General features: G+C 31.5%; 1 protein-coding gene across 1 annotated transcript; it reads left to right on the forward strand.

Annotated features, from left to right (window-relative positions):
- Nucleotides 1-5,387: 5,387 nt before the first annotated feature.
- On the forward strand, nt 5,388-15,637 carry LOC134692436 (deleted in malignant brain tumors 1 protein-like). The gene is made up of 7 exons (XM_063552887.1): nt 5,388-5,521; nt 9,088-9,241; nt 9,796-10,034; nt 12,027-12,189; nt 13,441-13,655; nt 14,278-14,471; nt 15,134-15,637. Exons 1-7 carry the CDS (start codon nt 5,461-5,463, stop codon nt 15,635-15,637), a joined length of 1,530 nt encoding a protein of 509 aa, XP_063408957.1. The 5' UTR covers nt 5,388-5,460.
- The last annotated feature ends 2,595 nt before the right edge of the window (nt 15,638-18,232 follow it).

An 18,232-nucleotide genomic window follows, 5' to 3' on the forward strand; every position in this document is an offset into this window, starting at 1 on the left:
GAAATACATGAATGTGCATTAAGGAAAGTCCCAATATATATGTAGCATGAATGTTGATATGATTCCGCTACATTGTCCTATTATACTCTATATTAACAACCATATATTCGTACCTTATTCTGAATTTGTATTTGGCTATCGTATTAAAAAACTGTGTAAACATACATCTATCACAACTGACTAAATAACTCAATCAAACATATCAATGAATGTAGCAAAGACACAAACGAAAGACGCCAACAAGAAAGCGTTCTCGATATCAAACAATATAACACACAAAGCGTAAAAAACTATGTTTCATTTTTTTTTTCAACTACAGATTTTTATGGGTTTTTTTTTCAACTTTCAGATCGGCATTGTTGGATAGGAGCTGTATATTCCGACAGATAACACCACTGGATTTGGTAGCACTGTTCTGTCTTCATTGACAATCGTTCTTTTACCCAATTAGCAAATAGTAATGGAAATATTTCAAAGTGTGCATTTGCTACCTATGCTGCGGGTATTACTCCATTGATATATGAAATCGATTGCATTCGGTTTCATTCCGTTATGTGAAGTTATTCCGTTTTAATAACATAAAATAATCGTCGTAATGATAGTTCTTTAGTTCTTGACCAATTTATACTTTTTTCGACATGATCATTAGTGTGTATTAACGCGTGCTTTAATCGAATGGCGTCAACATGTTTCTCTTACACTTCGTTCTTTGACAAATAAGTTGATCTGGCTGTCAGTAACTACGAGTACTCTCAAATCTGTACTAAGAGTCGTTTTTGTTGTTGTGATATACAAATACCCAGCGACTTCCACTCCGTGTAGTATTTGCATTCGTATCTATATAAGCCTTTTGTAACTGATTTTCATAGTTTGTTCTTATGTTTTACTGTTAAACCACTGACCCAGATTAGGGGAGGGTTGGGATCCCGCTAATATATTTGTTGTTCGTCAATTTTATGTATATTAATTAGGCCGTTAGTTTGAATTGTTTTACATTGTCATTGTGATGCCTTTTATAGCTTAACATGCGGTATCGGCTCTGCTCATTGTTAAAAACCGTACGGTGACTTATATTTGTTTAATAATTTCTGTTTTCTTCGGACTTTTGTGAAGAGTTGTCTCATTGGCAATCATACCATATCTTCATTTTTATATTTAGTAACATTATCAAAACGAGGATACCTAACGTATTCCAAACCTATGAGTTCACTCATAGAATACAATACATTTCAGTGATGATCTCTGAATTATGCTATAAGGGAAATTCAAAATAAAACGAAAACAATCTTTGAATATTTGTTTATGTGAAATCATCGATCAAACCACAATATTAATTACATAAACAAACTGTATCTGTTTTTGTTCATGCATGTAACTTTGAGATAAACATGCGCTGTTTCGTTTTGTGACTAGGTACGGCATACTCTTTCCCTGCGTATTTTCGTCGGGTCAACTCAATGACATTTAATGCGATATTTTCAATATTGAAATCAGTTGTCAAAGGTGTTCATGGCACAAAAATGAAACCTGAAAAAAATATGCGTTGAAATTATTTCACAGACATAAAAAATAGCAAACAGAAGCGCTCAATATGCATAATGCTACTAACAGAATGGCCTTTCATGCAAATCCTCCTATTTTTTTTGAAATTAAGAAATGATAAAAGTAGCTGTTACAGTAGATTAATAATTATGCATGATTGCACAAGACTTACCGGCATTATTCACATCATGATTTGAGTTTGAGGAACTTTTCAACAATTCATATATTCAACAAAAGCGTAACTGACGAAGGTTATCATGAAAAGCGCGTCTGATGCATGCTATATATTGTGCTAAACCCTTTTTAACATATTTTAACATTTACTATATTTGCTATTTTTAACACATATTGAAACATGGATGCCTATTGAAATCGACTCAAGTGGAAATATAGATTTTTATCATTGCCATATTAGCGAATATTTTGGGTAGCCATTAAACCAGGTTCAACCTACCATTTTGTCTTAAAATGTCCTGTATAAAGTCAGGAAAGTGGCAGTTCTAATCTACAGTCAGCTTCTATGTATGTTGTCGTTTGCTTTTGCTGTTGTTGTCAGTGTTTCTGCTGATCCTCTGTGTCATGCTGTAGTTGACGTGTTTCCACCGGTTATCCGACTGTCATACATCAAAGAGGTTTTGCCATCTATAAAACCTGTTTTCATCCACCATTTGCTACATAAAATAATGCCTGTACCAAGTCAGGAATATGATAGTTGTTATCCACCTGCTTAGTGTGTTTGGGTTTTTGATTTACCGTTTGATTAGAGACTTCAGAATTTGAATTTTCCTTAGAGTTCAGTAATTTTGTTATTTGTACTTTTTTTTTAAATCAAAATATGACTGTTGACTATCCAAATACTACTGTTGCTTTTATGTATGTAAAAACAACAAGAAACCCGTTTTATTTTATTTTCTATCTTTTGCTGGATGTGCCACACATTTTCATTTTCCAGAGTGTTTCCTAAAACTGTGGTGTTATTAAATGCCGAAGACGACATATTGGCATCAGCTTATATAAAAACATATAACGTGTATAATCATGTTCATCATTATTTTTTTCATATTTGCATTTAGTGTTATATTAATAATCTAAATCATACTGAATTAAATGGAGAACAATTCTAATATTTGACATTTGCATGCAACTGAAATGATTCGGCCTTTGACATTCAGCGTTTACATACTACTTAGCAAATAATAACAACATAACGATCAGTATATGCACCGAAGCTTGCTATTGGATTCACGCTCATGAACGGTAAAACCGGTGGGTTCAATGAATAATTATACTTTTAGAGCTCTTTGACCAAAAGAAAATTTGATAAAGCAACAATTTCAACCTTAGATTATCCATAGTTTCTTAATCGCTTCTAAAAAAATTAACGAAGCATATATAAATAATAGATAAGTTCAGGTTTTTCATAAGAAGATACTTAAGATCCACATAGGAGGCGCCATTATTCTCCCTTCATTGGTATGCATAAATATCTTCAAGTTTTTTTTATCAGTATATCTTAGTACGATTCATTTCTTCAATTTGATCACAAGTGTAATACATACAATATGCACTCTAGATGATCTTCAGTTATAAGATGGTGGTAAAGAGTTATTTCTGTGCAACTAAGTTTGCCTTTTTTCACATGCAGCCGATAAAGAGGTTCGTTATTTACCGTGTTTCGTAAAATCGGTATAAAGATCAACGAGCAAGACATTTTTAATTGTTCGTTCATCGCGTTCTTCTGTGTAGATATCCCCTTTGCAGCCCTCTTGTAATGTGCCTATCAAACCACATCAAATACAGTGTATTACATAACATTTCTTTTTTTGTTGAAACAACAATTATTATTATTATAATAATTTTTTCTTTAAATAACACGTTATAAATTTCGTGATTTCGACGCGATTTCATGATTCTTCTTCGTCAGCACACAAAACTCTGTTATAATATTTCCTCTATGATTGTTTGTTTCAAATTTAGCTTAGACAAAGCCATATGCCAATAAAGTGAAATATTTTGATAAATCAATGAAATCAGTATGTAAAAAAAATCTAAACTGAACGTTGACATAATATTTAACTAGGTTTTGTCATATCTGTTTAGATAATATGTGAATGATATTGAGCATTGTTCAATCATATTAATGTCGTGAGTGACACTTTCTATGTTTCGAAGGTGATAGTAGTTTCTAATCTCAAAACTTTAACCCAGTTGTCATTATATTTGTATTGATATAATAAATGATTAATATTTTAGATATCAGTACAGTAGATACATTGTTTAAAAAAGGCTAAAATTGTCGATATACATAGAATTTTTCATCCCAAATGCATAGATTTGAAGTTTGACCGCCACTACAGAATATTATAAAGATGGATCAAGCGGTATGTTCAATAACCATTCATCGATTGACAGAAAATAATTCCTGTTTACAAAATAAAACCGAGGAAAACACATAAACTGTTCGAGGAAAAACAATGGACCACTATCTTGGTTTATTTTATGTATCATGTGTTTTAGTTAATTGAGTAAATAAAAAAAAGTTCTAGAATTTTTCTGCAATTTTCACATTTCGTTAATGGTGTGAGAGAAATATTTCCCCTCACTCCTGAAGTATTTTTTCTCTGTCATCAATGATTGGTCGGCATTTAGTCATGTTAGTTATGACGTCAAATTTTCTTCTTAATGGTCCATTGTGTCTTAACAAAAACATTACATATAAAGAGTTTTAGTCAGTTTTGTATAGAATTACAGTCATGGCAAGTATTTGTTTCAAGATGCAAACGATTTAGGATAAAGGGAGTTCTTTTAAATTTAGTACTAGTTCTACATGAAAGACCAGGTTTCAGTATGTTTTCTTTCGTATTAGGTGCATATATCTTTCTTCATTTTTGTATGAAAAAAAGATAAGAGCTTTATGGTTTAATTGAAGAGGGACTAAAATTGAATATATATATCTGCACCTAACTTATAAATACTCTTCATCGGATATGACTTTAATTTTGTTAACTAGTGTATGCCGAAAGTATTCAAGGGTTCTTCGTCGAAATGAATGACCTTGTACAAATATTTTATATGTCTATATTTTTTTCAAAACAAAACAAACAATTATACCAATCCCTCTCCTTCGAAATGATTATCTCGTCCAAGACAAACTAGAAGCTCCAAAGAGCTTGGTTGGTTACGTGTATCTACTGTGGTGGTAGAAATCATGTAAAATAAGTTAAAAATAATGATTATTAGTATTACATGTATTATATACCCTTAAAAGGATTGTGGACGAGTTTGGCTTATTTTTGCTTAGTTGTAAAATAAAAAGTGAAAAGAATTTTCGGGATGAATTTACACTTTTGATCATATTGACATGTTTGTAAACCTTACTTTGCTGAACATTATTGTTGTTTACATTTAATATCTATCTTGATAATATTCCAGATAATATCTAATAATCATATGCAGAAATAGCTTGTAAATTAAGGATGAATCTGTTTATTCGTCACAGTAGTCCAATTGCGTACACATAATCCCTTCTCAAATCAACATAAAAAGGTCAAACAGAACTCTTCATAATTGCGTCAAGTGCTATGAAAAGCTACCATTATTTGACTATGAGATTATTGTTATACATCTTAATATAGTATTTGTTCCAAAAACATTTAAATTTTGAAAGAAATCCTTTGAGTACTCTTTACAATGACCCGTAAGATAAACTCTTAGCCAATTGGATGTCTCTGATTGTTTTTTAAACATAACAACATAACAACAAAAGGTAGTTATGGTATTCATGTAAAATTGATAGTTTTATCTAACTATATTGAGCGAAAACTATTTGCATGCAAAAACACGTTTTGTATTTCACAAACGCAGAAAAGATATTCGTTTAGGTGCATAAATGGTTTGACCTTTTTTCAAAACTGCCATATGCATGATATGATGATTTTAAGAGTGTTGCTTCATTGTTGTGCATACGTATGCATTCAAGGTAAGTATCCTTTTGGTACCATGTAATTAAACATCGCTATTACAAAGTTTTTCCTACAAAAGTGACAATACATTCTTATTTAGGCAAAATATCTTTTTTTATCAATACGTTTTTAAATTTGATATAAATTATTGACAATTTGTTATGCTATTTTATAAGATAAACCTGTAGGAGAGTTCAAACCTACCTATTACAGAAATATAATTTCAAGATTAATTTCAGAATTACACAACTGTCGTGTTTTCCTATATTCAACTTAGGAACTAAGGAAAGACAAAACTAAACACAAAAAACGAAATGAGAGCCAATATATTTCTAATATCTGTCGTAAATTTTGATACTGTGCGGCTGAAATTACTATCTAAAGAAATTGAAATGATTCCACAAATACCCCTAATTGACCCCCTAATTTTTAAGAAAAGTTATGCGACTACACATTGACGTTGAATCTATGAGAATAACTATTTTCTTCATAAGATGAAATAACAAGAGGTGCTCTAGCTTCTTTATGGATATTTATTTTTATTCCGTTAGTACTAAATGTAATATTTTTTTGTATTACATTTTTGGTTGCAATAATTTGGGTTTCAATCACACTACTATGAGCTTCGTGTTATTGATACCAAAAAAGAAATAACAGGCCATTCGTTTGTATATGAACTACACTGTTTTATATTTCGAGGTATGTTAAAGTGGACTATGTCATGTTTGTGGTATGCTTTTACTTATTGTTGTAGACCATACATTGATCTATCTTTGCTTTTTTCTGCGCCATTAAATCTCACGTGGTCAGTTGTCTCGAATTAACGTTATTGTACCACATCTGCTTATTTGTATATAGTTATAGCAACTGATGATGTAAATGAATTATTAATCCGTAAAAATCCTAGAAAACGGCTCACAAATTAAGCCCGACTGTTAAAAGGATACTAGAACACACCCGCGAAATCGCGGGCATTCAGAGCGTATTTGAAAGGATGTAAAGTGTTGTAGGAAGAATTTTGTAAAAGATTTAATGACTTGAGAATTTCAGGAAAAGTATCAGGAGTCATAGGTACTTGGGGACAAGAAGGTGTTTTTTTTTAACCCTCCTCCTTTATTTCCAAAATAGCCATTTTTTGTTTTCTATTAATTTCATTATGAACATACATTTAGTGTACATGTATTATGAACATACATTTAGTGTACATGTATTATGAACATACATTTAGTGTACATGTATTATGAACATACATTTAGTGTACATGTATTATGAACATTCCAGTGAACATTCCAGTCAGGAGCCTGTAATTCAGTGGTTCAGTGATATTTGTTTTTCGTTCATTTTTTGTACATAAATAAGGCTGTCAGTGCTCTCATTTGAATTGTTTTAAATCTATGCAGTATCGGCTTTTGCTTATTGTTGAAGGCCGTAAGGTGACCTTTAAATATTAATTTCGGTGTCATTTTGGTCTCTTGTGGAGAACTGTCTCATTGGCATACATTCCACATCTTCTTTTTTTGTAAAAAATTTAGTGACTTGAGAATTTCAGAAAAGGTATCAAAAGTTATAGGTAATTTGGGACAGGATAATTGGTTTTCTAGCCCGGCTCCTCCTTTTTCCACAAAAAAATCCTTTTTTCTTGTTTGTTCTCTATTAATTTAAATGACACATGAATAATTTTAGCGCTTATCTGTATATTATGAACATCCATTAAAGGGGGTTCGGGGCAGAGGCGGATTTGGGGGGCCGCCCCCCCCTTTCTGGAAAATAATTGGTTGCTTATATAGGGAATCACTGAAGCATGACCGGAGCGGGACCCTCTTAGGCAGTCAACGGGCCCCTGTGTATGAACATTTCATGATCCGCCACTGCGGAGGGGCTCTATTCCCAATATCCCGGGCTCAAAAACATGAAATCCCGAGGTTCTGAATTTATTATACAAATTAAATGTCTCGACATCCCGAAATTCGAAAAAGAAATCCCGGATCCCGAAATGGTCAATCCTGAAATTTCGATCCCGAAAGTGTATTTTCTTTTTACAGTCAATTCTCAGTTTAATAATTGATCCACAGCGGTCATTGATATATTATTCAGACCCTCTTTATTAAATAAACCCTGTGACTGCCGTGGATAGTTAACTAGAAAATGATATCAGACAGAAAATACACTTTTTACGTTGTATATGCATTTGTTTCAAAGTAAAAAGAAAAACTAAAACCGGAGGTATAATCTGACTTAAATTTCGTCCAATGACGGATATAAGACAGAAAATACACTGTATTCGTCATGTTCGTAGTATTAATGTATGTTCAAAGTATACAGAAAAATTCAAACCGGAAGTCTAATCTGACTTAAAATTTCGCCCAATGACGGAAACATATCCGGACGTCTTTTTTTCTCGTTTTTCACCCAAAATAACTCAATCTTAATAATCATATGAATGGATGACAAATGCGATTATGCACTGTACCCATAGGACACAGAGACATGATGATTAATTTTTTTGTGGAAAGAAGAAAAGCGACACCTCAAATGAGGTCTTCTCGTTTAATAGTATAGATAAGATATTATAAATGATATTTGTTTTATTTTATTTTTTTGCATTTCAAACAAAGTCTCTAAAAAGCTTCAAACTTCATAAAAAGGGATTTAATAAATCAAAACTGCACTGTAATAATCTTTGTTTACCTCACACAAAGAAAGTTAAACTGGTGACAGAAAATCATTAAATTACAAAATTCCGTAGAGACAAAATACACCACTAGGGGGTTATCATTTGTGTAGAAAATAGATTTTTACCCTAATAACCTTGCTATGCTCGCACTTATATGATTCCCTGTGTATGACTAAACGAAATCAAGAGATCAGAAAATAAAACTTTATAGATATGTTTATTTTCGACTATACCCGCAGTTATTTGGACTACATCTTTTGGGTACACAATTTATTTATCTCTAACTATTCAAACGTCTGTTACTTCTATTTAAACGAAGAATTTACATAATTCCTTAGATATGATAACTATCTAATCTCACAAAGAAGTGATGGTTTAGTTGCATGGGATGTTCCTTGTATCTTAGTCTTTAATGTCTTATGTAATTGTTGATAACCTTTTTTTTCTCTGTCAATGTTTCAATTTTAATGTTTTAGCAACTGATAATTTTCATTTTTTGGGGGTATTTTTTTTATCCTTTTATGTTTGCGTTCGATAACTGTTATGCACTTCGTTTTCTAAGATTTAATCTTTGGAGCAGGAGATATGTAGCCTGTATTGCAGCGACAGAACTTTATTGATACGGTTACAAAGTATGTACTAAGAATTAGTATTACTTTTAATATGAATCTGTCTTTTACAAATCTAAATCATTATACAAAAATTAAACTTCTAGATCTCATAATCTAGAAGTAGTCGGTATCTCACTTTGCCTGAGTACAATGTTATTGTTTTATCACCCATTCTATGAGAGATTTGTATTTCAAGAAGCTACTGTCAGCAATGCAAGAACAGGTTTAAACCGTGCTATACTCTGATAAATTAAGGGGTATTAACATATAATGTAAATTTTATTTTTTCACATTTTAGCCCAACGACTAGGAACTTACTCATTAACTGGTGAGAATCATACCGCCCTACAAGGACGAGTAGAAATAAGACTAAATGGAACCAGTGGAACTGTATGTGATGACAAATTTGATAACAGCGCAGCCACAGTAGTTTGCAGAGTTTTGGGACATACGTATGTATGCATTTGGTCTATATTTACGCACAAGGATTTCGATGTAATTGACTAAACCTTTCACGTGTACAAAAGGTGTTTAACCGATTATATAATTCGATATATTCATGAATAATATAAATACAAGGTCTGTGTGTATCATGTTTACATGATAAAAAACTTAACACAGCATTTATGGATTAATATATACCAGATCAATATCATAAAGGGCCTTGGAATCCAAGAGTCTGAGAAGGTCATCAACAGTGACCAATCGCCTGTGAACAAAGCGGTTATGAGTTCGGACATAGCTCGTAGATCGTTAATAATGCTAATTTCATTATAATAATTATTGTTATCATTATTACAATTAGCATTCTTATTTTTTTTTCATTTATAATCATCATTACAATTTTCTTTTGCTTAATCTTTATAATTCTAATCATTTTTATTTCTATTTATTAATAAGTGTTTGTTTGAATTCAATTCATATTATTTCTTCATTTTTAATCTATTCCTTGAAGTAAAATGTGAATACTATGTCACTTTCTTGATGATTTCTTCATTCAATACAGTAACGGAGGTATAGCAGTGCTTGATCACAGATTTGGTCCAGGGACTGGACCTATATGGTATGACGATCTGGTATGTCGAGGGGATGAACAAAACCTAGATCAATGCATGGCAAAACCACTAAATAATTCTAACTGTAATCACAAGGAAGACGTTGGTGTGATCTGCAACATCCAATCACGTGCCATGCAGATTTCGAATTCGTCAATAACTTATCAAATAATAGAGCAACCATCAAATTGTACGTTTATTCCGTAATGTAACTCTTTTATTTTTTTGTATGCTTTTGCTGTCTATATCAATTCAAATTTATGAAGTGTAGATTTTGAGACTGTTCGTCCAGTAAAGGTTGCACTTTGCAAATACAGCTGTTACTTAAAACACGCCTCTTTTGGTGAGATCTTGAATATTCATAGAAAATTAATTTTGTTTACATACTGGTTCCCAGTTATTCTCTCTGTATTCCATCTCACAGAGACATAACTTGGAAATGTTACCAGTAAATATGCATGTGCATATTTTTTACATTGAATCTGTGGTAACCTTTCATTTGAGGTCATGGAGGTAGGGGCAGTTAAGAAAATTAGTGTTAGTTTAAACTCTTAGATGTTCAGGGCATATACACGTGGAAAATATACCGCACATCCCTCTATTTTGACCTTTAAAAAAAACTGTGGTGCATCTGAACTTTCAATTCCAGGATAAGATTTTTTTTAAACTTCATAGTAAAAGTGGTACAGCTTAAGCTGTAAAAGAAGTTCCTATGGGAAATTACATTGTCAATATTTACAGAAATGCAACCTAAATCAAGCACACACATCGATTTTAAATATGCATATTGTAGCTATTGTAAAAGGGGAAAAACGTTCACACTTGCGAATATAATATCTAGGGCTAACAGGAAATAGTAACAATCATCTATATTGTGAACGACATGAACAAAAGACAACAGTGGCAAATGAATTACCGCCCGGATAGTCGAATGATCATCATTTAATTCTAAACCAAGAACTGTTAGGTCGTTTTAAGAGTTACAATATTTGTTTAAATTATAGGCTTTTTGCAAATGATTCACTGTTGCTCAGTTTTTGATCAAACCATTTCATTTTGTTTGTGTTCAACAGGTGAATATCACTGAATCAATACGATTGTTTACTTTTGATGCAAACAAGTTTCTACACATAAATGCGATCAAATTAGAACTGGTTAACTCTTTAAAGTAAAATAAAAAGTGTTGCATTATCCATGTAATCAACATGATAAAATATATATCTTTCATAATGTTCTTTTATTGAGGCAATAGATAAATTAAACTTCACCTTTTTTGTTTTCGAAATTCAAAAAAATGCATTAACGAAGATGTCTTGTATTTCAGACTAATAAACTGAGAAAGGTTTATTTCTGACAAAAACCTAGTTTAGATAGAAACTTAAAATGTTCAACCAAAACTTGCAATAATCATGATAATACAGGACTTGTTTTTCAAGTGTATTTAATGTTTTTAATTAGTTCTGTAGTGATAGAATGAAATTACACAAGTCAAGTTACTAATTTACCTATTACATGTTTTATATAGATATAGGAAGATGTGGTGTAAATGCCAATGAGACAACTCTCCATCCAAATAACAATTTAAAAATTAAACCATTATAGGTTAAAGTACGGCCTTCAACACGGAGCCCTGGCTCACACCGAACAACAAGCTATAAAGGGCTCCAAAATTACTAGTGTAAAACCATTCAAACGGGAAAACCAACGGTCTAATCTATATAAATGCACGTTTGATTTAAACTTTATATCTTCCAAGAAGTTTCTTCAGAATAGGACCTATCGTTCTGAAAGTAATAACAATGAACAATGATATGTAGGTATATCATGAGTAATACGTTTTGCATTAGCTTTTTTTTTATTGAAAGGTATTACTTATTATTATTATATTACTAATAAGAAATAAAGGAACCAATCCTTTTTTTAATCAACTATGAAACAATTTAGTTTTGCTGCATTCAGATATATTCTGATATTATAGCTGAATGTGTTCACCACACAGAGTTAATTCAATATAATAAAGATTTAAAGTTCAAATGGTTAACATGAATTATATAAATAGTTAGTTGCAAAATCGAACACACAACCAATCATCTGCAATACAGCATTTTTTTAGTTATTTTCAAATAAAAACTACACGTGTTCGTGTTTGTTTTCTCTATCTAAATTAGCTTTCTTATTGTAGGCGCAAATTTTAGAACTAACCTTGATGTACGCCTTATTGGGCCCTTGAATCTTATTGGAATAGGCTATGTAGAGATTAAACACAATGGTGTATGGGGATCCATTTGTGACGACCTATGGAGCCTGAATGATGCAAAAGTGATATGCCGAATGCTCTGTTTTGAGTATGTTTTTAAATATTTTGTATGTGTATGTACATGATGTTATTATTAGTTCATTCTTGTACTGAATTCATGACTGTTCGGACAACTAATTACAGTCAATATAACAATGTTTAATTTTTCAGACACTTTTGTTTTGTACAAGTACATGATAACAATCGCACACTCTGAAAAAAGACTGCAACGATCTTAAATTACCGCAAACAGATTTTTTTCTTAATACTGAACACATTAGTCTGAAAAGATAAAGTGTGAATATGTATTTATATTTATTGTCAGGTCGTGTTGAGAGTTGCTCAGATCAGATAAAAATGATCGTTTGAGTAAAAATTAGTTAACAAGTAGGAGCTACATGTATATCCTGGTATATTTTCATAAGATACAACTATCATAAATGTTCTTTTTTACATTGTTTATATCATCTGCAATACCATGGACAAAATATCTGATTTATTCGATCGATACATACATTTTATTCGGAGGAGTTGTGTTTATGCTTATAATCCGTGTTATTCTAATCCTTCCGTCTATGTAAAAGAAAAAGGATGATGAAATTAATTGGTCACACAGAACAATTCTGTGGTCATCAATGACTATCTAACTCAATTCATAATAAAGAATATTTATACGTCCAGTTTATACAACGAAAACATGAAATAATGTTTTGAGAACTTGATTGAAAGATTATATAATTTCATTAAAAAAAGAAATAAGGGAGTTCAGCTACGAAAAAGGAATATGTTCATTAGCAAGTAAAATGGTAATATCCTAAAAACTGATTCAATAGTAAACAACAAATTGTTGTTCTTGATGTCAGTGATACAAAGCAAATATAACTACACGTAACATTTAATTTATTACATCTGCATTGTTGAGTTCATAGATTTTTACTAGTCTCAGAATGACGTATTTTTTATTTCCTATAAATTAGAATTATTCAATTGTAATTACATGTTATCATACCTGGCAAGTTTTATGCCTTCAGATACGAACCTCAAATCAAATATATCAGGATGCATAGTATTGTAATTGATTGCATCTAAGTAGTAAAATAGAAATACTAATAAAAAATCAGAGATTTCTGGATATCGAATCGAATCTATTTACTTTATCGAGTCAACAATACTACCTAGTACTATTATTTACATAAGAGGCTCAGATACAATAAAAATCATATCTTATTGCTTTTTTAGTCACAAAAGGTTTATTGACCTTAACATGTTCATACTTACATGTTTAACATACATTTTACAGTTTGTACTGTGTCCAAGCTGGTGGACCTGACGAAATAATTGCCGGTATTAACCAAGTTAGCACGAATTACCTATTGGATGATGTTGAATGTACAGGCGAAGAACACCACATACGTGATTGTAAAAGATCAAATTGGTCCATTCATAACTGCAGACCAGAACACAAAGAATTTGCAAGTGTCACGTGTATACCTCTGAAAAATGAGCGACCACCAGGTAAATCAAACATTTTACTTAGTAACGTTTGGTGTCAATTCCATTTGTTTACTTCAAAAATCGAAGATAATTAATCATTACAACTGAAAACAAACTTGTAATTTTTTAATTTGTAGACACTGTAAATTATTTTTAATCACCTGATGACTTCAAATATAAATATACAAACATATCATAAGGTAAAGCTGTTTTTATATTTGCTTTAAGAATTTTTATGTTTTATTTCAATGTCGATTGTGGTTTCATGTCATTGCAAAATATTATGAAACCATCATACGGGAACTATTCTTACTGTTAATTCAAAAACAGTTAGAGTAGATCATTTTCTGGTGACATTTACTGAAATAACGTTTACTAAATGTTTAATCAAATCCGTTAGTAAACAACTATGAGTATACTCAAAATAAAGGTGTTTTCAGAATTTCAGATAACAAAATTTAATGCACGAAACATAGCATGTTAATACCTTGTTGATTCCAATTCCTGTTATTCTGTTAACTCTAGTAAAACTGTTATGTTTAAATGGAATTTGAAAGACTTGTCCGCTCATTTCAAATTGGAATATTACGTTAAAAAGAAATTACAAATATTATGTCTTGTAACACATTACTTATATTTACAGTACCAGTTCCCACCATGAAGTGTACAAATGGGACCTTCAACGTTCAATTTAGTCGATACCAAGATAGATTCCTTCTAACTGAACATTTATCAGTCAAAAATAATAGCAGATTGTGTACTTTGACAAAAGCTATTAATTCTTCTACTGTGTCTATTATCATACCTTTTACTGAGGAATGTGGATCTCATGCATCGGTGGGTTTCAATGTTATCCTTTAATGCTATTGAAGGTGGTTATTTCATATAACCCCTTTGACTAAAATAAATTTGGTTCGTTTAATTTTGATAGAATTTTGACAAAATATTTTCATTGACCATATGACAAAATTATAAAGATTTCAAAACGTTAAACAACAAACTTAATATTCCTGAACAATAGATCGTGATTTAAGCGTCCTACTGACTTTTACATAGTTATCTCCCTGTAGTGGTATGTAACATTTTTTTTAAAGTATTATTTTCTTGATTAAATTCATCTGTGATTTATTTTTTTTAGTTAATAAATCATTCCATACTCCTCTTTTAACGATTATCAATTACACCTGTATATGCTGGAAACCATACCACACCTTCTTATTTTTATATGAGTTGTAAAATTAGAATAAAGAGAAAATGAAAATAAAATCCCTAATCAAATGGCAAAATCAAAAGTTCAAACACATCAAACGAATGGATAACAACTGTCATATTCTTGACTTGGCATTTTCTTATGTAGACAATAGTTGACAAAACATAATTTTAAAGCTAGGTATACCACTCACTTGTATGACAGTCATGTATGGAAATCAAATCTATTCATATTGTTTTAAGACTTGTAAGTGTTATTTAAAATTTTTCAATTGTTTTTTTTTTCACAGGGAAATGCAACTCACATTTTTTATACCAACCAAGTAGGTTATAAATACACAATGGTACAACTTCATGTAATACGCGACAATACTTATTGGATCGATGTGACCTGTATATTTGCTCGTAACCTAGAAGTATCAAAAGGATTTACACCAATCACTGACGCATTTACAAAGACGGCTCTTGGGAGATTTTTCATATCAATGTCATTTTACCGTCAACAGGGTCCGTGCAATGACACATGTTTTATAGAATTACTGGATCCGGTCAGATTATATGTCGGCGAATGGTTAAATGTTGCTGTATCACTTACATCTTTTGTACAAGATGACCTGAAGCTTATAGTTCCAATGTGCAGAGCTACACCAACTAACAATCGCTACGATGCCATTTCTGCAAGTTTATTTAGCAATAAGTACGTTTTAAAACAGATAATATCATCACTGCAATCATATCTAGTAATAGTAAATTATGCAAGTATGGTCTCTAAAAGTTATTTAGCGGAAAGCTAGTTATACAAATATAGACTTTTTTTTAGCAATTAGTAAATAGTAAATAGTAAGTACCAGACTTATAATTTGATACGTCAGACGAACGTTTCGTCTACATTTAGACTCATCAGTGAAGCTTATTTTATAATAAATAAATAATTATAATAAATAATAAAAAAATGCATTTGCTGTTTTGGGGCTTAAGTATTACAGTTCAAATTTCAATGCAAAGCTACCCTCTTTCCTTTGAGCTTTGAAAATTTAAATCTTTAAAGGAGAACTGTCCTCTTCTAACATGTCTAAACTTTAATGTTTTTGAAAATATACTATTCATCTGCAAACTGTTTCGGTTTGTCCTAAAATCCGAAACAAACAAGTACATAATTTATGTCATCATAATGTTTTTTCTTGATAGATGTCAAGTCGAGCAAACACTTGGTTTTTACCCCCTGAATGCTACATCATTTGGATTCCGTTATCGGGCATTCAGATTTGATACCACTGATAGTGTGTACATACACTGCGATGCATTTGTTTGTCTGAAATCTGAAAAGCATAATATTGACGACTGTGACAGAACTTGTAATTCTTCAAGAATTAACAGAGGAAAACGGGAAGCTTCAAGAGAAATAATCCATCTAGTTAGCAAGCCAATTAAAATACTACGTCGTAAAGACAAAATGGGTGGTCAGACAAACGAGCTGGAATCACATTTAAGTAAGTTGAAAATCAAAAGGAATGTCGTTGGCGCTTTAAATATCGTTCTAAATCAAAGTTGTATTCTTACGTTACCATCTTCGTCGTTTATCAATTATTCCGGAAAATGACATTCAAACCCTTACGTTGAAAATACTGACAACGCCTTGGCTCAAAATGAAAAAAAAATCACAGACAAGTATAATATAGAGAATTAAAGAATGTGCAAAACAAACCCCACCAATATCTAAAGTTGATCTCAGGTGCTTCTTTTGCAATAATAAATACACGCACTAATTGCTGCTTTTCTACTTTTCATGACAGGGTGACAAGTTATTTTGTTCAAGGCACATGTTCTAAATAAGGTAACACATTGTCCTATCTTTGTTTTTCTATATCCATTTCTGAGAACATAATAAATGATAATAACGAAATGCAATTTATATTATTAGTTACGATAAAAACAATATACTGTATGTATACATATATATATGATACTAACTAAATTATTGCTTTTCAGCACAATCGGTGACTTTGTCAACCTTGGTTGATATGACATCGGCGAGATTCACGTCACTATTGTCTTCAAAAAAGGTTATCGACAGAACTACTAGCCATTTTAAAACTGTAACGTCAACTTCTAGTATTACCTCGCCAATAACAAAAACCAATTCAAAAACTACATCAAAGCATGAAGGATCAGAAAACGGGTTTGCTTCAATTACATCTACTGCATCAAGGGCATTTGATAAAAGTCAAACAACAATTCAACCGACCTTGAAAGTTTCAGAACACAATCAAATAGACATTACTGTAACTGCTACAACAATGCCTGTGAAAAACGTGAACACAAAAAGGAAAACAACGTCTTCAACTGCAATGTTATTTGATCAAATGAACGGAAAACCATCTACATCACAGTCACAAAAGCGCCGTTCAAAATCAAAATCCGAAAATTTTGTACCAGTTTCGAACAAATTGTATGAAGGTGGCCTTGGCGGAAAATTAACTATTCTGTCTGGAGGTGCATGTCCAACGTCTTCTTATATTTTAGTAGTTTGTCTGGTGATGTTTTCCTTATAGGATGTTTTCATCGTTTGGTTATAAGCTTAGGAATGTGTCTGCGAAAATTAGAATGTTATAGCGTATTTTGATTTACATATTTATAAACGCTTACGTTAATTCGAGTCGAACAGAATTCGGTTGTAATTTGATTTTTACATTTAGATAAACTAGCGAAACAAACATTAAATTAGAAGATTATACAAAATATTATATACAATAGATTTTTTCTCAAACAACATAATTTTGTGACGTGACATACAATCCATCATTGCATATAACGTACATCAGTAGGATGGAGTAACAGTGGGGGTTTCTTCGACAAGTAAGACATGTCTACAGTTTATAACTTATACCATGAAACAAATCCATTATCCAATTTTTACGATCAGAATTGTGTAGTTGTTTCTTTTAAACAAAAAGTATTAAAATACCGAATTCCAATTCAATTTATAACGGTTTGGTTCAACAAAACATACTTTAAAGACATTAGGCACATCTGACTAAAATATTAAGACAAATGTTAATGCAAAACAGAGTGGAAGATTTGACAAAGACGCAAACATAAAATATTTTGCAGTTGAGAATAATAAGATAAGAACGCCAAAAGTGATCAGAATAACAATTTTGTAGTTTATTTTGCAAATATTAACCCCTTCACTTTTTTGTCCCTGTCCAAAGTCAGAAGCCCCTTGCCATTTTCGGTCTTGTATGCCTTTCAGGTTTAATTTATTTATATGTTTTGGAGGGAAGTATGAAGAGTTTCCTCTGAATTTTTAGGGGCCAGCTGAGGCATCTCGTGCGGGATTTTTTCGCTGCGTTAAAGAACAATTGTTGTCTTGTTGCCTCTTTGATAAA

This window comes from Mytilus trossulus, chromosome 12 (assembly GCF_036588685.1).
Source record: "Mytilus trossulus isolate FHL-02 chromosome 12, PNRI_Mtr1.1.1.hap1, whole genome shotgun sequence".
In the NCBI taxonomy this organism is placed as follows: Eukaryota; Metazoa; Mollusca; class Bivalvia; order Mytilida; family Mytilidae; genus Mytilus; species Mytilus trossulus.